General features: G+C 43.9%; 1 protein-coding gene across 2 annotated transcripts in view; it reads right to left on the bottom strand.

The window, feature by feature from the left end:
- Window positions 1-2,232: 2,232 nt before the first annotated feature.
- The window catches only part of LOC119431718 (AFG3-like protein 2), a 100,211-nt gene continuing 78,820 nt past the window's right edge, over window positions 2,233-23,623 (bottom strand). For both annotated transcript variants that reach the window (XM_037699200.2, XM_037699193.2), the window contains exons 15-17: window positions 21,049-21,168; window positions 9,630-9,824; window positions 2,233-2,771 (exon numbers count right to left, since the gene is read on the bottom strand). In XM_037699200.2, coding sequence (XP_037555128.1) covers window positions 2,526-2,771; window positions 9,630-9,824; window positions 21,049-21,168 — 561 coding nt within the window. In that variant the 3' untranslated portion in view covers window positions 2,233-2,525. The remainder of the gene's footprint in view (window positions 2,772-9,629; window positions 9,825-21,048; window positions 21,169-23,623) is intronic.

Raw genomic sequence — 23,623 nt, 5'->3', positions numbered from 1 at the left:
TCGCACCGTCGGCCATTTTTGGTACCATCTTTCGGTCACGTCGCAGACGGCAAACCCGGATTTTAGCGTAGTGGGGCACACAGTGCTTTCACATTAATAAAATATGAAATTAGGCATACTCGGTGACAAACTCAATAGCTAAGGTTCGTGTGGCGTCCTGATGAGGAGCAGCATCACTCAATGCCACATAAACCGCAGCCAACCCACTTTTATTTGAATTAATTCTTGGGTTTTACATGCCAAAACCACAATTAGATTATGAGGCACGCCGTAGTGGGGGACTTCGGATTAATTTTGACCACCAGGGTATCTATGACGTGCCCCCAATGCACGGGACACGTGCATTTTTGTATTTTGCCCCCATCGAAATGCGCCCGCGGCAGCCAGGATTTGAGCTCGTGCTTAGTAGCGCAACACCATAGCCGCTAAGCCATCAGGGCGGATACTTTTATTTAGCAACATTGAAATAGCTCATCAGTTTGCGCTAAAGTTTCTTCTTTTCGATGTCCGTAAAACAGTTATTCTGCAAGTTAAAAAGAAGCCGCCGCCGTTCCCTCAGTCGGTTGAGCAGCGGTGCACTGCCAGTCGGTGTGGCCGCACTGTCGTACCAGCGTTTTAACGCCGGCGGCGGGCTGCGTGCAGTTTTCCTCCAGTATGGCTATTTAAGCTAGTAAACTGGGATATAAAGCCACGAGTTTTAGCAATACCAGTAAAAGCCCGCTTCTGCTGAAATTTCAGCTGAATACGCGATGGAGACAACTGTATAAGATACATTGCTCCTATGGCACGCTGGTAGGGAAAATAAACGTATTATTCCGAAAAACGTATTATGCAGAATCGTATCGAGATTCCACGACCGTCGAGATTTTGCCTTTACAAATAGCTAAATCGGAGCATTTATTAGTCAAATTTGAAGGTAGAAGAGCGCTGAATTGCCGATGAAAAGAACACAAGATACTGACAGTACAGTTTACACGTATTCATTACGGGTGACAAAGAAAGCGCACGGGAAAGAGGGAGCGTGCAGATGGACGGGTTGAGACACCACACCACGTGCCATACACTTTAGACCTAGTGGCACCACTAACTGCCAAGATGGCTGCCTTCACGCGTAAGCCTGCTGTGGCTGTATAGCATTAAACTTCATTAATTGACATTGATGTAAAAACATCAATTGCATTCTCCCACATGCCAGGTTGTCCATTTCTGCCTCCTCTTGACATAACTTGCGTGTGCGCCATGTGGACAAGTTGATAGCGTTGGGCAACGTGTCGCCATGAGGCTAGATAAAGTGGACTACACTGAACTGGTTTGCAACCATTATATATGTATACTACATATGTGTGTGTGTGTGTGTGTATATATATATACTTTGTAGCAACCGGAACTGAACAGGAAAGAAATCGGAGTGCACTGAATCTGAACTGAAACGGCATTTTTTTTTCGGTTTTACACCCTGGTTTGATTATGCTAGTGAGTGTGCACATCGTTAAGAGTGTGAACGAGTTTGTGCGAGTGTGAGCAGAAGAGTGTGCGAGTGCATGGCAGTGCAGGTTTGTAGACCGGACTGTGAATGTGACTTTAAAGCAAGCTTTGATGTTGCTTTGTATCAGTGAGCTTTTAGTGAGCTGGTAATTTACAAGTTAGAAGCCCGAGTTCGATTCAAATGAGCAAGTGGGCGATACCATAAGATTTAATGAAGTTTGATCCCATAATTCCGTTAGTATGATTGTGTTCATAATTGCATGAATCTGAAAGAGCCCGAATGAGCGCAAGGCCGTCAGTCTTTGGAGAGTCTGAGTATGAGTGAACCTGGTTTAGTCTGATCTTGGTGAGTGAGTTCGAGTGAGCTGGGCTGAGTTGAATATATGGCAAGTCTGAGTCCACGTGGGCCTGGCTGAGTATAATTCTGGTGAGTCTAAGTTAGCCCGGCTAAGTAAAACTTCCGTCAGTCTGAGTGAGTCCAGGTGATCCCTAAGCAAGAAATATTTTGTGAGCGAGTCTGTTTCATTTATTTTGCCGACGTATGCTCTGCTAAGACACAATTTCCACAAGGAGGGGCTTACATCCCTGTAATTGGAAAGGTGTCACCAAACCTATTATTTGATGGTCAAGAACAATATCATTTGTTTTTTATTGTGCAAAACCACTAAATAGTGAACATACAAAGGATTGAAAAAATTCACCCTCTGCTGTTTCCCAAGGCAAAGCAATTATGCTGAACACATGAAAAAAATAAAAGAAACAATTTATTGTCACTTAATTCAACAGACCACACTAACATGCAGACAATGTAACGATGTGCTGTTGGCATGCTATTCATTCGCAAATACTAAGCACTTCCGCATGCCTTTTTTTTTACTTTCGGTAATGATACGCTCCTTCACATGAAAAAAAATTTGAACTCTGTACATTCTATCAAACAAAAACCCATGACCCAGAAAATGGTCACCAATGGGCATATTTCAAATCTTGCCAGCCTAACACAAAAAGAAAGTGAAATAAGGACAATGAAAGTGACAAAGTCAAGAACTAGCTGATTGTTGTTTCTTGTCTTTATCTGAGGAGGATGGCTTGCTCGACTTAGTGTCCTCCTCAGGTCCTTTGTTCCATGACTCAAGGCCCTTAGGTAACGTGGTATCTTCTTCAAAAGAGCCAGTGCCTTCAACAAATTCCTCATACGTTGACTTTTCTGGGAAGGGTCTTTTGCCTAGCAACTCAATCATGTCATCTCTGCTCAAGATTTCCTTCTCAAGGAGGCGCTTTGCAATCTGCAAAGAGGGAACAAGCAGTTCAGCTGCAGCATCCACTCCAACAAGCTTGACAGGTACAGATAATACTTGTTATAACAGGGGGAGGGGGCTGGTGCACTTACAAGAATAACCACATAGCTGGACCAATAAAATAATAAACAGCTGATTAGTTTTTCACAGAAAGCTTATAGAAAGGGGCAATGTGGTGAATGCACTTCACAGAAGCAGTCAAATTCTTGAGTTAACAAAACTGAAAGAGGCCAGTTTGTGATGAAAGAAATTATGACAACCAATTTTTATGGGACCCATTTTTCTTTAGTGCAAGGGAAAGCTTATAGGCTGAACTGAACAATCCTGCAATGGTAATACAGAAAACGTTTTGAAAAGTTTATCAATTTTTCGCTCTGTAGTCACGATCGTGTTTATGCAGCCCTATGCTGGAAACAGTGACAGGTGTCCATGATAGTGATTGTACACTGGCATTGGTGGGAAGCAGACAAGTACAACCCTAACCATCAGAAATAAATCTTTTTTTATCAAGCTGATGGTCATGCGGTTCACGCTTCGTGAACTGTTGAATTATTCGTGCAATAGTACGTAATAGCTATGTGCTTTCATGGTTGCCTGTGCAACTGCTTTGGTCACATACCAGTCGGGACAAGCATTGGCATAACCAGCCCTCTCCACCCAAATTTTTCTGACCCCCCCCCCTCTTTCCCACGGAACAGAAGTTTCAGTAGGCAGGCTCAGAAAGAGCGACATGGATGAAAGGGAAATGTCCAGTTTTTACACACTGCGAAGAATGAAAACAGCACAAAAAAAACTGGAAAAGAAAGAAAGACGTATGGAACGCTGGTTTGCACACAGCAAAATATATCAAGAATGGGGGTATAGGACCAGAGAAGCTATGAAACAGCCACAACAAACAGGTGGGAGGGGATGTAAGTGAATGCCCTCGAAGTCCATGCAGAAACATAAATATAGGAATGTTAGGGACTGCCGTGCCGTTCAACAACCCGGTGAATGTTGAAAAGTGCGACAGACAGTGACTGATGGAAATGAGTTATAAGAAAGGGAGTGAGGTGATGGATACAAGGAGAGGGGATGGGGGAGGGGGGGGGGGGGGGCTTTGACGTACATAAGAGGGTTCATTCCTATATTTTTAAATGTAGAATAATATAGTAAATAATACAGTATGTCCACAATGCCGAAAGCGCGATTGAGTGATAGGCAACTTGCAAAATAGTGCCTGTCCTCTTCCACACATAGCCGTGGCCAAACCACCCAATAGAAGGTCTGGCTGGAAAACAACGCTTATCTCCACTGTTACCTGGGCTGCAAACAAGACACACGACAGTGTGCTGTCTTGTTTGTTTGGCCCATATTAGCGTCGTTCGTTTTTCCAAGTCAGGTACCAAATAGGTCATCAACATACATTATATAAATGCATCAATTTGTAAACAAAATGTTGTAGTTTTTTTTATGTCATCATTCTTAAAAATAGCAAAAGGATGAGAGCACAATTTGATGCGAAGTGGCTTAGCAATGATGCGCCTAAGCAATGAAAAACTCTTGTACAAAGTTAAGCAAAGCGTTGTTTTGGCAACGTAAAGACGTGCATCCTCGTAAATGCATTCTTGTCCGGTAAGAGCTAGGAGTTTGTCTTTGTGTTGACTTTGCGTGGTGTACAATGTACATTTTATATATATATATATATATACAGAGAGAGAGATGGAGGGGGAGGAGTGGTAGTGATCAAAGGTGAACCCCACCCCCTTTCCCAAAATAAATTTCTGGCTACGCCACTGAAGCCAAGCCCTCTTTAGTCTTTAGTAGGGGTGTTGCGAATACCGAATAGTGTTGACATTGCAATTTAGCTCACATGCACTTGAACCGCTTAAGGATGAGACATAAAAACACCTGAAGGAAATATTTATTGTTCATTGATATGAAATGTGCAAAATACACCGAGAATAATAACACTAAGTTAAAAGAAAAAATGTATTGCGGAAGCTTTTGCAGTAATAGGTTTGTTGCCTATGGGCAACACCAGGCAGAGCACTTGAAGCGAGCTTCACCCCAAGCCACTTATGGCTTCCTGTGGAACTTGTACAGACAGTTCTCATCAGATGTGAAACAGAGGTGTACATTGCATTTCTTCTACATTACCTGTATGATACCACTGCAGCCAAAGATCTTGAATTGGCCTTTCTCCTCTGACCATGCTTTCAAAAGAAAGTGAGTCGTGCGGCAAACTTCTTCCTTGCAGAATTGCCCATGTACCGTGCATTGAGTGCACAATAAAGAACTCAAGGTGGCCAAAATTAATCCGGAGTCCTCCACTAAAGCGTGCCTGATAAGCATAACGTGGTTTGCTGATAAGCATAACGCAATTTTCACCCTTAAAGGCAAAAATTGCATCTTTTTTTCCGCCTAGAGCTGCTTCAGCGGAATTTAATGCAAAGCCATCGAGCACGCGGTTTGCCCTACTTAAAATTAAGAGTGAATGAATAAACACAAGGCAATGATAGTGTTTTTGTTAATCGGGCAAATGCGACCTCAAGCCACTTCCTGAGTTATAATGACAATGTGAACAGAGCACTGTAAGTACACGTTGGTCTGGTGGGGCTAGACGCGTTGGGGGGGGGGGTTAGAACCCCCAAAACCCCACCCGTAGGTGCACCACTGGAGGCAGTACCATATTTTTGCACGTATAACCTGCACTAAGAATTAGAAAAATTTAAGACTAAAGACAGAGTGTGAGTTACAGTGGAATCACAATTTTACGTTTCCCGGTCATGCGACCACCCACATTTTACGACGAATTGGTTTGGTCCCAGCAAAACCACCAGAGAAATAATGTATTAAAAACCTCGATTATATGACGCAATTTTACACCGACCCCACCTCATACGACGCCTGTCTTGTACCATCCGAGAGAGAGAGAGAGAAAAAAAAAGAAAAAAAAAAGCCCTAAGTAGATGCAGGCTGGCACGTGAGCACACTGCTGCCGGCTGATAACGGGTGTGCAATACCGTATTTACCCGAATGTAACGCGAGGGGCAACTTTATGGTCACACGAAATAAAAAAAGATGTGAATGTAACGCTGGATGAATGGAAAAGGAAATGGTACCTTTATTCAAGGAATTGCACTTCGGAAACTAGTTCTCTTCACTCATTATCGTGTCTGAAGAGGAGATTAAACTTTCCTTGGGCGGTATTCTCGGGCGATCACTTTCGTTGATTGTTTCACTTTTGTGAAATTTCGCGTGACTTCGCACTGAAAGCATCCCCAACAAGTGTTTAAGTGTTTCTGGCGCTGTCCTAAGTTTGCTATCAGCGCCAAGACAGCTGTCGGCCATATACTTCCGAGGGGTTCGGTGCCGGGACGAGCCAAGTCTCGCAAAAGTGAAACTATCTCCAAGAGTGATCGCCCGAGAATCAAGTCATCTTCGTGCCGTCGAGCTTGTTTGAGATTTAAGTACTTCTTGCAAAAGACTGCAAAACCATTTGTGCACAACACCACACAACCATTTCATTCGGGGTCAGTACGAGGCCACTTCAAGTTCTGCAGGGCCTTTCCGGCTGGCCTCTCATTTAGAGAGGGCCTGCCACTGGTCCCGCCATCCGCAAATCGTCAACATCAAGACACCGAGCCACAGCGGACTTTCCCAGCTCCTCAGTCATCAAAATTGCTCATCTCTAGAAGCAGCCGTCATACCGAATGCGCTGCATCACCATAACGTCGCAAAAGACTGTAGGGTATTGCAGCACCGTAACCAGTCACAAGCACAGCGAAAACAGTGTCGATTCCAACTAAAAACAAGTTCTGACTTTGGTCGACTTGTCTGTAGATTGGACCGAGACGTAAGGTAACAGGTCACTAATGTAACGCTAAAAATTGTGGGATTTAGTATATTTGTTTTGAAATTGTCAATTTTTATTTATTATTATTATTTATTTATTAAACACTGCGGACATTCCAATCATGAAACCATGAAATTACAAGATTAGGAAGTGGAGTCAATCATACAATTCCATTCGGTTACAGTTCGAGGAAAAAAAGAAAACTTATACGTGTTTGTTCTTGCAAAGTAAGGGGCTAATGCATAATGTCTGCGGTGGCGTGTAGTTCTGGTCGATAAATGCGATAAATGTTCAGATGGGTCAAGGGACAAATTGTTGGTGTGAAGTAGTTTAAGGAATTCAAGTCTCTGTTTCTTTCTTCTAAGTTCGAGTGGTTCAATGTTGTTAATTTCCTTAAGTTTGGTGGGGGAATCACATCTGGAAAATTTGTTAAATATAAATCTGACCGCTTTTCTCTGAATTCTCTCAAGACTATTGATATTAGTTTTTGTGTACGGATCCCAAACTATGCAAGCATATTCCAGCTTAGGTCTAATTATGGAGATGTAGCATAGCATTTTAACGTTAGATGGGGCTTAAGTTTGTGTCTCAACAGGCATAGTTTTCTGAAGGCTGAAGCACAAGTGTTAGTAATGAGATCACTCCATGATAGCGTATTGTTAAGGGTCACTCCTAGGTATTTATAGCTAGTGACTTCATGAAGAGATGATGGACCTAACTTATATGTATAAAGCAGGGGTGATTTCTTATGTGTCATTCGCAGTAGTACACTTTTATCTGTGTTTAGTGTCATTCCCCAGCACCTGCACCATGCAAGAATATTAAACTACAACATAAACTAGTTTGATCATGGAGAGAAACAATATCTTTAAAGAACACACAATCATCAGCAAATAATCGAATCTGTACACCACCTTCAACCATGTTAACAATATCATTAATATATAAAACAAAAAGAAGAGGACCGAGCACACTGCCCTGGGGAACACCCGATGCGACCGGAAGGCAGCCTGATTTTTCGCCATTTATCTCAACGAATTGTTCACGGTTAGACAAATAAGCAGAAACCCAAGATACAAACATCTGAGGGATTCCTACATTTTCAAGTTTTAGAATTAATTTATCATGAGGGACCATATCAAATGCCTTACGGAAGTCAAGGAAAATTATGTCTATTTTTCCGTTCTTGTCAAGGGTTGATGCAAAGGAATGAACTACAGTGACCAGCTGTGTGACAGTCGAATACTCTCTTCTGAACCCGTGCTGAAAGCTAGTTAAAATTGAATGCTTTTCTAGATATGTGGTTATGCTTTTTGCTATGATATGTTCGATGAGTTGGCAGCATGATAACGTTAAAGAAATAGGACGGTAATTTTCTACAAGTATACGGTCTCCCTTTTTATGAATTGGTGCTATTCAAGCTGTTCTCCAATCACTCGGTAATTCAGACGACAATAATGAAGCATGGAATATTATAACAAGACACTTTGATAAGGTTACAGCATATCAAATTAGGGATATCATCGGGCCCACTTGAACATTTTGGTTTTAGGTTCAGCACCATAGAGAGTACACCAGCATACGATATAAAATTCACATCAAATGGTTGGTTCACTGGGCAGTTACGTGAAGAATCGCTGGGATTCAAGAAGACACTGTGAAAAAAACACATTAAAGTGATGAGCAAGTTCAACCTTCTCCGTAACCATCTGTCTATTTATTCTCATTTGGGATACTGATTTCTTCTTCTCGGCAATGTAATTCCAAAATTTACTTTGATCGTTTGTAATAAAATTAGGCAGAGATGAGTTAAAATAATAATCCTTTGATCTACGCACGGCAAGTGCAAGCTTGTCTTGTACTTCAGATATTAAGTTTGGCTGCGTATCGGCCTTTTTTAATCTCTTAATTTGATGTTTCATATGAATGATGTTGCAATTGATCCATGGTGTTTGCTTGTGAACTTGCTTTTTCTTATTTGGTATGAATTTATCAAGGCAAAAATGACATGTCCTTAAAGCGGGTCCAAAGTAAGTCAACATTATTTTCGTCAAAATCAGTTAGACAATTATGTCAATTAGACAATTCAGTTAGACAATTGCTGTTATTTGAATGTAATGCGAGGGTCGAGTTCAAGCAACGAAACTCGTGAAAAAAAAAAACCTCGCGTTACGATCGAATAAGTATGGTAATTTTTTAATAATTTAATCTGCCTTCCTTTGAGCAGTGCAGCTTCGTGCCGGGGGCTTATTTACAGTGTAGACCGCTTGTAATGTAAGTCGCCGGAGTCGCGAATATCCGCACTATAAGCGGTACCGCACTATAACCAAAGCGGCAATTTTCAATGCCCGCACATATGCAAAACATGTGCACCGAGCCGCCACGCGTATGCGACAGTCGAGGAATGCGGCTAGAACGTTTGCATTCAATTTACAGTCGAATCTCGTTAATTCGAACCAAATCACGCGGCGGTGCCTCCGACCGGCATTGCTCCGGCACCGCCATAGAGTAAAAGCTTAGGGGAGACCCCTCAATGTCGCGCGAACAAATTCCACGCACGGTCTTAGATTGGAACGAATTAATCCAGGCATCCTCTTAGTCTCTCCTACCACACCGAAGTATCACTGTTGCACCATTTCACATCTGTTATTGTAGCACTATTATTGCACTAATCTAGAAACAGATTCCGTTGTTTTGTATTCAGTTGTATTATATCTTATTGCACTAATCTTGAAACAGATTCCATTGTTGCTATTTTGTGTTTTATTACCTATGTTATTGCATTAATCTTCAAACAGTTTGTATTGTGCTTTTTGTAATATCACTGTTTTTTGAAACTACCCACCTGCTTGGACCCAAGGGTCTACAGTAGGTAATAAATAAATAAATAAATAATTGTGACCGCCATATATAATCGAATAAATACAGTACTTCATACTTGGAAAGTCAAGCCAAACATCACCAATAGAGCTGCCTGGGCTTCTAAACTCTTAAGGATGAAGGCTTACCTTCTCAACATCTGCTTTATGCTCCAGCAGCAATGCCATAGTGCGGTCATAGGCCTTCTGCACCATTTTGCGCACCTCAGAGTCAATCATCTGTGCTGTTTCTTCACTGTATGGCTTGTCCAGCACCATTTCACCAGGTTGAGGCATGTCAAAGCTCAGGTTGCCCACTTTTTCATTCATTCCAAATTGTACCACCTGCAAAAAGAATTCATCACAATGGATAGGACTCGAACAAGACAACAGGCTAGTACAGCAGACTTCGGTTAATTACATTTTACGGTTAATTTGATCCCAACCAAAGGTCCTGGCTGGTGACCATACATTTCTAGGGGACCAAACTTCTGTTATTTCAATTCTGAAATTAGTCTTTGCCAGATAATTGGAACTTGGCTGGTAATCATGTACGTGGCCTGACCCTTATGGTGACCACAGTGGTGACTGCAATAGCAGCAGCGTCCATCTTGGCAGTGCTTAGGGTACAGTGAATGCATTGATCACACGCCATGTCCAGTTGAAAATGGCTATTTTTGACCTGGTACAGCAGGATTTTTAATCGAAAACAGTTGCTCACAATGAATTATTACGGTATTTACCCAATTCTAATGCATGCCCCCGTTTTTTGCCAAGGGAATTCCTCTGGAAACTGCTTGGGCAGTGCAATTCGATACAAAACGAAAACCGTGTCCACAACAGCCTATAATCAGAGCCAGCCAAGTCGGCGCGTCATTGCTATTACAGTGGTGCCACTCACGAATTGAGATTTGGAGCAATTTTTGGAGCAGCAAAATCTTAATTTTGGAGCACTTTGGAGCTAATAAATGCCAGCTGCTGGACACGTCCTAAGCTATTACAAACAGTTAAAATTGACAAGCGTTATTCCAGAAGGTATTTGCTTGCTGTAAAACAATGTTGCTCCGCCTCTAAATACATGAGTTTCCCTTTAATTTAAATGAAGACAACAAACCTGTTCACACAGTGTGCTGTAATTAGTTTATTTCAAGTTGAGTGAAGCTGCTCAGATGTTGCCTTTTACATCGTATGATTTTTTTGTTGACAGCTGACACTTTATGTTTTCAGCAAGGCTCTAGCATCAGTCAGAAACACCTGGCCAGACTCAATGTCATCAATGCTTATCAGAGCCACGCCAGCCTTGATGAGCCTCTCGCAACACTGTCATTGCTTCAGACGACACCAGGTACTTTTCAATGGTCTGTTTTTCCCCGTAAAGCTGAAGCCTCTGTTCAGCAACTGTGCTGGCGTCGACCGATTATTTCGACACCAGCGATTCAAACAAGCTCGATTATTTGGACTACTTTGATGCACCATCACTGGCCCATAAAATTGAAGTGTAAGTATAACCGAAATTTCGGACACCTTAAGGTACGCCATTCTATTCGGATTCCACCGAATAGAATGCGTGCTAATTTGACCGCTGAGTCGAGTGGTAATAGCAATATTTTGGCGTTGATACGTCGCTGCCATCGCCGCAGTATGGTGGTCGGCCATGTTGCCGACACCTCCTTGAAACCGAAACTAGCGAAGCCTAGTTAATTCACCACCAACCACGCCCAAACCGTCGGGCAAGTGAACTCCGGCAAGCCATTCAGAAGTGCATTCGGGTTGGCTCCGCGCGTCCAGCATTTATTCATTGACGTGTTAACTAGCGACACGGTCGCGGTGACTTAAGTTGTTTAAGCGGCACCGACTACAGCCTCGATGTCTCCGCCACCGAGGAGAGTGTTTAAAAAAAAAAAAAAACGCCGTCATTCGTCTATGATAGCGCGGTGTACTCCTGCGCGCGATTTTGTAGCAATGCATTCCGCTCGATTCTATATGCCGCCCTTATCATCCACCGTTCTCTGCCGGCTGATACCATATAACCAATATAACGCAGGTGGAGCGCGGCTCTTATACCACTGACGAAGCGCAAGGAGTGGCAGCGGAAAAAGCTTCGCTACAAACTCGCAGTCCTGTTGCCAAAGGTTGAAGATTCGGTGCATGAATTAATTGTACTTTCGTCTATTTGTGGCGACAGCATAACAATGGTAGAGATACGGACTGACCAGATCATAGGCAAGCGTACATGTGCGCAGGACCGCGTTGACAAACTTCAGCTTTATTTTTGGACGATCCCTTTCCGGGATACTTTCACTTTAGCGACATTTCGCGCGACTAGCACTGGCCACGTCGACGGATGATAGCGTTCCTGGCACACTATACCAAGTATGCCGACACTGACGCTAGTGACGCGAAATACCACGAAAGTGAACGTATCCCCGAAAGTGGTAAACCGAGAATAAAGTACTTTTTTAACCACTGGCGGAATAAATTCAGTTCTTTTCTGGCGAATTTGGATATTTCCGACTCCTAATTATTTGGACTTTTAGGCGGTCCCCATCGAGCCCGAATTATCGGTCACCAACGTACAGATAACGTGAAGTTCGACTTATGAAGCTGCTATAGTCAAGTGCGCTATGCACGTCTGCGGGCCACTGCGGCCACACATGTAATGCACAGTTGCTAATTTTGGCGCACTTCGGCGCAAAATCGTGTATTTTCGTCAGGATGGCTCAGGAAACCTCGTATGGCGCAATCTGGCGCATTTGGCGCAGGAGTGGGAGCACTGCTATTACAATTACAAGATGGCGACCATGGATAGCGACAGAAAAATACCTCGTATAGCATGACAATGACGACGCGATGCTTTCAGTCTGATTACGAAAGCACAATCAAACAATTATTCTACAAGTTAAGCTAGTGGCAACAAGTCGCATCACATTTCTTGGAGTTACAGAGGATTACGTGCGTCACAGGACAAACTAAGTGGTTAGTCTAGGCATATTGCTTGCAACTGTAGCAGAGCCGTTTTATAAATGCAGAATATCAAATGCACTATGGACAGTACAAAGAAAGACATGTTGTGGCTCTTCAATGACAGCGATAACAATAGACATATACTGCTAACTTATACCGCTAGTCGGTTGCTCTCATGCACAGCAAGCAAAATTGTGCATTGCGCAAAATGAGACAAAACAGCTCGTGCGCGAGACCATCGGTGGAAGTACGCCGTGCAGTACGAAAGTGAGAAACAAAGTTGACAGTCACTTTAGCATACGCTAAAGAGGATGAAGGCGAAAGCCTCCGCGCTCACAACACATTTATTAAATTACTTGACATTCTCATTCGAATGCATTGTTACTTCCTATTGTTTTCTCCCACCAAAGGTTGTGGGTTCGAGTCTCTTAATCACCTCAATCATTAACTTCACCTTATTTAACACCAAAGGTCGTGGGTTCGACTCCCACCAAAGGTGGCACCATCAATTTTGGTGCCATAACGCCGGACGGTCAATTTTTGCACCAAAAGTCGTGGGTTCAACCACCAATGGTGGCATCATCAATTTTTGTGCCATTGAATTTCGGTGCCATAACGCAGGACAATCAATTTTTCCACCCAAGATCAAGGGAGGGTTCGACCATCAGTGGTGGCACCATCAATTTTGATGCCATTGAATTTTAGTGCCATAAGCCGGACGGTAAATTTTTCGACCCATGAGCCACTTAACTCTTTCCGTCCCGCGCCCATTGGGCATGGTTAGCCCTCTATCGATGATTCGAAACACCGCTTTCGAGACCTTCCACGTCGCTTACGGACATACTGCGCTATCGGACGTGAAGGGGTAGAACTATATTTTAGTTTTCTAAGCAGTTCGCTTTTTTCCTGCGAGGCGGTCATTTTTAAACGCGCTTCGAAGTTTCGCGATAGTCAAAGGAAAACTAAAAAATGGCCGGCCGCTATCGATGATTTTAAACGCCGCTTTCGAGACCTTCCACTCCGCTCACAGACACACTGCACGATCGGACGTGAAAGAGGAGAAACTATATTTTTGTTTTCTAAGCAGTTCGCTTTTTTCCTGCCAAGTGGTGATTTTTAAACGCGCTCCGAAGTTTCACGATCGTCAAAGCAGAACGCAAAGATGTCCGGCTCCGGAAACGGCGCGCGCACTTTGGGAGATCGCAGATATTGTGATTCCGCTGCCTCTGCAGCTGATCTTATCGATACATCAAATAGCAGCGAGTCAGAGGATGCTGATTTTTCGTAGGACTTTGAGTCTGAAAGCGACAATGACGCAAACCAGCCCGGAATATCGGCGGCCGCAGCCCGGCACGCCCAACTGTAGTGCTTGCAGTTAAATTTTTGTAGCGAAATACCTGTTCAATGGAAAATTTTTATTTTTTTGGAGATAGTGTCTAATAGACGGCAATACATTTTGTATATCTCATAATTTTCATAACATTTTTTTCTTAGTAGATACAAGCGTGTCTTTACAAACTTTGTTCAATTTTATCGCACAATCTTGATTTTAACAATTTATCTTTTTTATGACATACATCTCGTTATTAAAGCTTTTATGCGTGTAAAGTGCATTCATTTCGCTTTCTTTTTATGCATTACATTAAATATTGATGGCAGTAGTTCCTTCATAAAAAAACATCTGCCGTAACATACAAAAAACACCTATTTTCCCCATGATAGAGAAAGAGTTAAGCAGTTTGGAGCAGGCCAATCTGAATTTTGGTGTAATAATGGAATATTGCAGCGCACTTCGAAACCACGACGAAGCACAGAACAAACCAACACGAAGTGCGTAGCAGAAGCGCGCTTTATAGCTATAGCCTATTACAATATTGGCACATGCCGTCACATATGAGCCATCCGCTGTGGCACACACACGCTTGGGGGTTGGAAGAAGAAGAGAACGTTTTCTAAGGTCTGGTTCCGGTAAAGACGTGGACTCCTGGCTGTATCGGTTGTTTCGCCCGCGACATTACTGGTGGAGGTGCTGGGTAAATGCACCTTCGCTCCCAAGTTTCCGCCGTCACTCCTAGCACCTTACAGACAGCCACAGCTCCCACAGCAAGAAGCAGCCACCGCCTGCAAGGACTACCACCCAAATTCGTTCCCTTGTCAATGAGACTGGAAATAACGATGTCAACGGCCACTACAAACCAGGCGAGCCAAACCCACGATGCCCAGTATTCTCTCCCGCATGTTTTTTCATGCGCCACAGACCGTTCCACGGAAACACATTTGAAGATGTTGAAGACTGGCTGGATCACTTTGATCGGGTTGCCAGCATCAACGAGTCGGATGATGTTCGCAAGCTGCGGAGAGTTTACTTCGCGCTAGAAGACTCTGCGAAGACGTGGTACAAGAACCATGAGGGTTCCTTTGCGACATGGCATGAGTTTAGCCGACAGCTCCGCGATGAAAACCACAACGCCGAAAGAAAGGAGAGAGCTGAACAAGCCATCTCTTCTAGGAACCAGCGGCCCAACGATAGAGTCTCGATGTTTGTCAAGGACATGCTTCGTCTTTTCAGACGCGCAGACCCTGCAATGACCGAGGAAAAGAAGGTGTGACATTTAATGCGTGGAGTCAAGGAACAGCTTTTCGCCGGACTCGTACGCAATCCACCAACAACCGTGGCCGAGTTCGTGAGTGAGGCAACCACAATGGAGCGTACTCTCGTGGTTGCCTCACTCACAAACTCGGCCACGGTTGTTGGTGGATTGTTGTCACAGCAGTCATCACAGTACGAACACCACGACATCACGGCTACTGCATGCTCTCTTGGGTCTGACAGCGAGAAGTAGGCCCTCGCAGACTTCATACGAAGCTTTGTGCGTGACGAACTGCGGCAACTCCTAGCAGTGGCTTGGAGTTGCCGTTGAGACTTTACGTTGAGACTTTACGATCGCTTAGTTAATTTACAATCGCTTAGTCTGCAGCTGCGGCGAGTGAAACGCTGCCCAACACCGCAAGTATGAGTGTGCGGCTAGTGCGGGGTCGGTGGGGTGGTTTCGTTTAGTACACACTAGTTTCGTTTTTGCGCTAATATATCGAAGCCACAACTCTTCTCCTGGAGGCGTAGTTGCTTCTGCAGAAGAAGAAGCAACCATTGAGTGTGCAAGCACCTGGCACAATTTGTAGCGATGAAGAGGTTCACAATGGTGACGATCAAGTGGGTACATGCCGTATTTGAAGGTGGCATCTGCTCCCGACCGGAATAGCGTGCAGCTTGTCCATTTAAACGAATTGTCAGCTGGCGAAAACAAAAATTGTTCATGAAGCTCCTGAGGCACAGGCGCTGGTGGGTACGCCCTGTTAAAACATAATTGAAGCTGGCGCACAGCATTGCTCCGCTGAGCTTCCAACACGTGGTAAAACAGGATAGCGCCTATTTCGACGGTGCTTGCTGTTACGTCACACGTTGCCCCGCCTACATCACGCCGATCGGCGTGAACAACATGTTGGAATCCTGGCGCAGAGAGCCCGTGACGTCGTGGCGGTCACTGAGCAACGGAATTCGCTGTGTCGCCGAGTGAAAATCGCGCCATGTGAAACAGCCTTATGGCTGTGCCATTTGAAATGGCCGATTAACAAACAAGACGGCAGCTATGCGTTTCTGGTGCCCCAATAGCTTCCGGCACTTTGCTGTTTTTGTAAACAAGAATGGCAGCTGCCATCCATACTCTTGTTGTGATGTATGAACCTTAGTCAATTTCACAGCCCCTGAAATAAGCCAAAGTGCATCCCAACTGAGGCTGTGTACCAAATTTTTAGCCCAGTGCTCAATATCAGTTTAACATCTCGGGCATAAAAGAGACAGTGCTGGTAGTTTGTTATCGGTTGCCTACTCCCAAATGAGATGGTCGGTGATGGCCATGCATGAAAAGGCAGATGTGCACACACATTTGCATCGGTTTGAGTTTGTTTCCTCACAATAGACTTTACCCTTTCCCTACTGTGCAATCTCCCAAATATATGATTATTTTATTGGCCCAGTGAAACATGGGACAAGATATATGACTACGATGTGTGACAAAAACATCAAGAAAAAACTTCAAAATTCCTTTACTTCGAAAGAAGGCTTTGAAAGAATATGTTGAAAAAGTGAACAGAACTTTGGCTTAAAGGGGCCCTGAAACAATTTTGTAACTAATCATATATGGCCGCACTATTAAAGAACATCACCTTACGAATCTCCTGCCGCAAAAATTTGTCAAATCTGTTAAGTATATGCGGAGTTATACGTAGCTACTGCACCGATGAGCGGTTTTCTCTCTCCTTTCGTGTCCACTAGCCCACTGGAAGCTACACAGGGGAGGTAGCAAGGAGGCAAGGCTCCGCCTAAAATTTGAGCATCTCACTGGCAAGAGGACTTGTCGCGACACCCCATGGCAACAACAGCATTCACGCTACGCAGCACACTGCTGCTATCTCAGAGGCCACACAGCTATGCACAACTGTTGTGTATAGACAGGCAGTGCAAAGATGATATGCTCTTTCGATTTTATTGCGATAGCAATTATATGGACACTTCAACCAGATTTCTGCCGTCGGCGTCGCCGTGAGGTTCCGTATAAAGTCCAAGGGCGATAAAATCATCGCCGCGCGCCGTATACGTGAGTGAAAGCGCGCGGGGGACGCGCGCTATCATGGAGAGCAAACGCACGACGGAAAGCAAACGCGACCATCGCGCGAAAGGCTGTAGGGGAATGGGAGGGAGGGAGGCGGGGCGACGCTGTGCTTCGGCACCAAAGGCGTATCTTGCAACCGGGCACAAGGGGAACTTGCCACTCAATCTCCCACGCGAAAGCAAGAAAGCGGGAAGGCAGCGCGGGGAGGGAGGGGGGGGGGGGGGCGCAGATAGGAGACAGTGCAGTCGCCCGCACCGTCTCTTATCTCCACACGGCTCTGACCTTTGTATGCGCAATGCATTCACCGCTCAGTTTCCGTTGAAGTGATAGACCGCATGAACCTTCGCCCGCTGCGGCCTTGCTGCCAGCATTTTGACAGTCTGCGGCCCACGGTGTTAGAAGTAGCTGCGGCGATTCAGTGTGATCTATTCATGTTTGCTTGTGCGCATTGACACCACGCTTGTTAATTCAGTTAGTAAGCGAATGTGTCAAAGTTTATGCAGCCGATAAAACTACTATACCTACTCCGAATAGCTCTCTACTAATTTGCTATTGCAATTGATGCTTCGCCTTTCGGGCGAAACTGCGACGTTTTTTTTTTAAACCACAGACATATATTTTAAATTTATTTACCTCAAAATTAGCAATAATAGTATCACTGAGTATATTCTTGCAATCACAAAATCAGCCAATAGTTGCTGGTGAGCTCCGCTGCATGCAATTGACATTGCGAAAGCGAGAGCAAGCAATTTTTCACCGTTTCTGACATGATATTGTAAATTCCCTGCTGTATGCAGTGCAATAATACAGTAAAACCTCGATAATTCGAACTCGGTTAATTCGAAATTTCGGTTAATTCGAAGAATTTGAGCGGTCCCGTCATTCTCAATGCAAATTCTACTGGATAATTTGAATGGCCCGCGCGGCTCTATTCGGATAATTCGAAGTTTTCGGCTAGTAGCAACGTGCGGCGGTTAGGTTAGGGCGCTCCGTACAGTCGCCAACCGATTTTCCGAGCTCGTGGGGACTGAAAAATAGTCCGGAAAACTCGTTCGGCCGAAAAAAAAAGTTATTAGTGCGGCTATGACGTCGTCTCCGTGTACAGTCGACACGAACGTCACCGCGTTGGCGGTCTCCGCCAACGGAGTTCGCCATGGAGATCCAAGAAACGAGCTTCGCACCGCTTAGCTCTCGCGAAGGTACAGGAGGTAGCGCCGATCACCGAGACATGGGTCTCCGAGACACCTGCTCAGTGTACACGCCACGTTCAAAATAGCAACCGAAACTTGAGAAAAAAAAAAACTCACTGAATTAACACGCGTGGTGTCAGCGCGCACGAGCGAGCGCGGCCGCCGTAGCCCGCAGCGAGCGAAGGTTCGTGCAGTCATCGCTTCAACGGAAACTGAGCGGCGCATACAGCGCATACAACTGAACAGCGCATACAAAAGGTCAGAGCCGTCTGGAGATCGCTTTCAAGATACGGTGCGCGCGAGAAACCGCTCCGGCGCTAAGTAGTCAGTTGTTAGAAGAGTAGAAGTCGCCCCCCCCCCCCTCCCGCCCTCTCATACCCCCACGGCCTTTCGCACGAGGGAGGAAGTCGCGTTTACGCTCCGCCGTGCGTTCGTTCTCCATGAAAGCGCGCGTCCCCCGCGCGCTGTCACTCGCACATACGGCGGGCGCGCGGCGATGATTTTATCGCCTTTGGACTTTGTATGGATCCTCAGGGCGGCGACGCCGACGGTGAAAATCCGCTTGAAGTGTCCATATAATTGCTGTCGCAATAAAAAAACATCCCACAATAGATGGTTACAACGATATTGCTGAGCTCATATACTAAGAAAAAAGAAAAAGTGCAGTACTCTGAAGCGTTTTGTCAGCCAAGGAAGAGCGGGCATGGCCTCCGAGACTGGAGGATTGCGCGAGCTCTCTATTGATAGCGTGCGTTCCAATCTTGGAGGCTATACAGTGAGCCACTAGAATTCAAGCCAGTGCAAAATCCAACATGGCGGCCTCCTAGATTAGGTAGCGCGGCTCGGAAAGAGCGATTTAGTCCGCAAAATCGAACTTTGGGGTCTCAATTCGTCCGAAAAATTTGGTGCGAAAATGCATGAACTCAATGGGAACCCTGATGGTGCATTTTTGAAGTCCGGAATATCCAGCAAGTCCAAATTTTTGGAGTCAAGCACCACCACGCCCGCTTTCGCGGCAGTTATCGATTCCGTGAACATCGTCCGCAACTTTGTTGAGTGCAGTGCGGGTGATATTTGTATGCTATGTTTTTTGAGCCAGCTGGAGAGCATGGCACTAGGGGCGGCAAACCAGCGCGCCAAGTAATCCTGCATCGGTGATTACTTTGAGTAATTTTTCTCGGACATGGAAAATAAAGAAGATTTCTTTTTGCGGCAAGTTCTTGCTTGTTTTCTTTTTTTTATTATTCATTTCGGTTAATTCGAAAATCGACTTAATTCGAAGAATTTTCGCGGTCCGGCGACCTTCGAATTATCGAGGTTTTACTGTATTTGTCTAACATGTTCACCGTAGCCTCTTCTACAGATCAACAATATTTTCTTACTATGTTCAAGATGTATTTCAGGGCCCCTTTATAACTGCAGTACTTTTGGAGGCTTAACTGATGAGTACCTCTACTCAGCCAGCGAACGAGCACCAGTCCTCTGGCTTTACTCTGCCACTGCTGGTTGCACACTATCATAGGACCACAGCTACGGGTCCATGTAATATCTGCTGTTGCACCCTTAGGGCCCATTAATACAAAAAAACTACCATAAAGCTACAATCACAATGTTCTGTTCCACCTAATCACAGTCCTACAAACCTTAAATTTTGAAAAGTCTACAGCCAATACTACAGCCAGAGAGCCAAAAACAAAACACAAAAAAAATTTGCTGAAAAACACTAAAATTGTTTTCTCATGCTGATTTTACATAATTGTTAGTTAAGGAAATTTGCAATAAATTAAAACAAAAAACTGTAAAGTTATTGTTTTCATTATGGCAATCGAAAATAAGGTCCACAAATTTGGAATTATAAAATAAATTCATAAAATATGGCACGTATTTAATCAGGTTTTATGAAGCAAGGTTTGATGTTTAGTTTCTCACAGACAAAGAATGCAACAAATAAATGATTAGCCAGCCCTCCAGATTGACTACACAACCAGTCAAGTGCTACGCTCTTAAAAATGCGCACCTCCCAAGACTGCACATTTCTGTTAATCAGGGTAGCCAATTTTCTGTGTTGGCCGAGATTCGTGGATGTTGCTTTGTTCCAAGCTTTAAAATTCAGGGTAGGAAATACATCAAGCTTTAAAACAATCTTTTGGTCATGTTATTTGTACTGCAGTCTTTCACATGACAAGGAAAATTTGGTTCAAGAACACTGACAAACTGAAGGAAATTGAAATGATCAAAGATTGTAAGCTAATGCCAAGGATCAAACCCATGGGATATACATATCATGCACAGCACTTTAAAGGTGTCTATCCTTCTTTCTACATAAACAGGACTGAGCCAGGCTGTTAGGTCACATTTTCAGAATACCAAATAGGTGTCTTTAAAGAACAGCAGAGGTTGTAACCAGAAATTGACACAAATGCAAAAAAAAATAAAATGAGCGGCAACAGCACCTTGAAATTTCAGCACCAGCTACCCTCAACATCACAAGTAGTGGCAATGGCCGGCCCAACCTAGATAATTGCTTACCAAGAAAGACACGAAAGAAGGACTACATCACAGTCAAAACTCAACCAGGCAACTTCCTTTGATTTTTCCTGTAAATTACAGACACAAATATGCAAGAGATATTGCAAAGTTTGCAATGCCACAATGTAGCCGGTGCTGTAATTCGAGCCCAACATTCAAGGACAATGCCTTATTAAAGTGATATACAGAAGCAACTGCTACACTGTCAATACATACCTGTGCATACGCATTTTGAGTGACTTTCTTCAGGTCATCCTGAGCGCCTGTCGTGATCTTGTCAAAGAATATTTGCTCAGAAACTCTGCCTCCCAAAGTCATACACATCCTGTCTAGAAGCTGTAAATATAAATAAAAAAATTTGTTGAACAAAACTGCCCATTTCTTCAGTTCAATAAATATGAGGCAAAAAATAAACAAGACGGTATACTTGAATGACTATGACTTCTTCACGTAAGCATGTATTCCGACTACCATCATATGCGGTTTTCATTTTTGTCTGTCATGGGCATACATGCATTTGTGGATGCACTATTCTCACTGAATGAAATGCATCAATTTAGGCCTAACTCATACTTTCCATTTCCGCCGTCTCCATTTCATGTTACATGGGCATAGTTTTGGCTCTTATGCTTTTAGATCAGAGTTCATGCCACTTTTGCGACATGCATTGTGGCATGACATCGCACTATCGAGTTAATGGACTTATTTGGTATTATACTACAAAATTTCCCTGTCGCATGTCTTTCCGTAAGTGTAGTATACTGATGTAGGCAATCCCTTTTGCTGAATTTAGTTTTAACGCCAATTTGCATGATTTCAATGCAATATTTAAAAACAGCAAATGATTTTCAGTGGTCCCATGAGATCCATTATATGGAGGTTTCACTGTTACGGGTGAATATGATCACTCGAACGCATCCCTGTTCATGAAACTGTACTCGCGAACAATTTGAGCATTGGTGTCCAGCATGGGTGAACATTACTCGCTCAGTATCCTCTTGATGAGTCGAACTTCCGAGTCCTCAACATGTTACATCGAGGAACTATTCCTTGTATGTAGTGTGGGTAGCTGGAATTCTTGTGTAAGAAGGTGCAATAAATGCCCTTTTGTGTTTGCACTACTGTGACGTCATTTCCTTGTTGCCAAGAGCATTTGAGACCCCACATGTTCTGCACTGCAATGTCAGCCAACACATGTGAGATATGCTGATGCTTCATGGTTTTGTTACAAAGTTGACCGCTTACATTCCATCAGGCTCATGTGGAGCTATTATTCACAGTGGCATTTAATTTACTCTGCAACACACCGATAGAGGAGTATTGGAGCCTTAATTACATAGCTCATCATGCATTGGACTCTCACGACAAGCGTTAAGGGGGCACTAACGAGTTAATAATTAAGTTAACCTAGATTGGTAGATTACACTTCAGGGATACCAAAAAAGTTCACCTTACTGTGACAAACCAGAAAAGACAAAAAAAAAGACAGATGGTGATGCCATGTTGCAGTGCATACACCAGCCTCTCATGATGACACGGATCTTGACAGCATGTTCTCTGGTCTAGTTACCTGTTTATCAACAATAAAGTACTACACGACATTCCAGAAGAATGAAAACGTCTTCCCAATGTGCTTTCGGGATCCTTTTTATGCACAATAAAATAAAAGTGGCATACTAAGTGACATCTACTCGGACAAATCTGAGCCAGACTTTATTTAGATGCTATAAATGAGTTACCCATCTTTCCTATAGGTTATATGTAGCGATGCGTGAATATTCGAAACTTCAATTCAAATTGGTTAGTATTCTATTGCTGTTGTCAGTTCTGCAAGTCAGCTTCACCGCAGTAGAGCCGTGTTGACGACAAAGCTAAATTTTCCTGTACATTATTTGCTGTGCAATAAACTTGCTTTTCTTTCGTGCCTCTGGTTGGTGAAAGAAAATGCATTTTTGCCAAACCAATAGTATTCGTATGTGAAAAATATCCTACTCGATTTGCACTTGGTGTTTATAACCGTATAGACTCGTTGTAAGGGCTGCACTTTTTTTTCACAATTTTGACGAGGTGCAGCATTTACACAGGAGCGAACCTTTTGGTCAAAATGGTCCTGGCGCAGCCGGTGACTTGTGCACACTCCGGCTCTCGCCATCTAGTTGCAGCACTCGGAAGTACACAGCGTGCAAAAAATTCGCTGATGCGCACACGGCGTCAGGGCACCGAATGTGATTGCTTCTCCATTGGAAATTTTTTTTTTTTCAAAATTTTGGACTGCCAAGTAGGAGATGCGGCCCTTACACAGGTGCAGCTTTTACACGAGTCTAAACGGTATCCGAATTCACTTCAAAAGTGAAAATTTGTTATTTGCACACTCTTTGTTTATCACCTTTTCAGTGAAACTGCACTGCAGTGGAGTGCAATTTCAGTCAATTTTCTCCTTTTGGTGCAACTTGACGACAAAATTCACATGAGCATTAACGCAACTGTCACACCAATTCCTATGCATTCACAGCTGTTGAAGCCATGAACAATCCCGAACGTCAGCTCTTAACATACAGTTGCCCATATCATCGCTTTTATTGGTGAGGCGATTTCTCGGCATTGCGAGTGCCATTGAGCCACTACAAAGAGATCTTTATCAATTCAGATCACTTATTCAAATCAGTGATGCCGTGATGAAATCTTCACCAACTCAGCACCCTGCCATAATTCAAATAAGTGATGCTGTGATGGAAATGTGCCGGCTGGCAGCCCGATGAAGACAAGCCGTCACAAGAGGATTGCCACTACA

Source organism: Dermacentor silvarum, chromosome 1, assembly GCF_013339745.2.
Source record: "Dermacentor silvarum isolate Dsil-2018 chromosome 1, BIME_Dsil_1.4, whole genome shotgun sequence".
Lineage (NCBI taxonomy): Eukaryota > Metazoa > Arthropoda > Arachnida > Ixodida > Ixodidae > Dermacentor > Dermacentor silvarum.
This window is presented reverse-complemented; position numbering and strand designations above follow the sequence as displayed.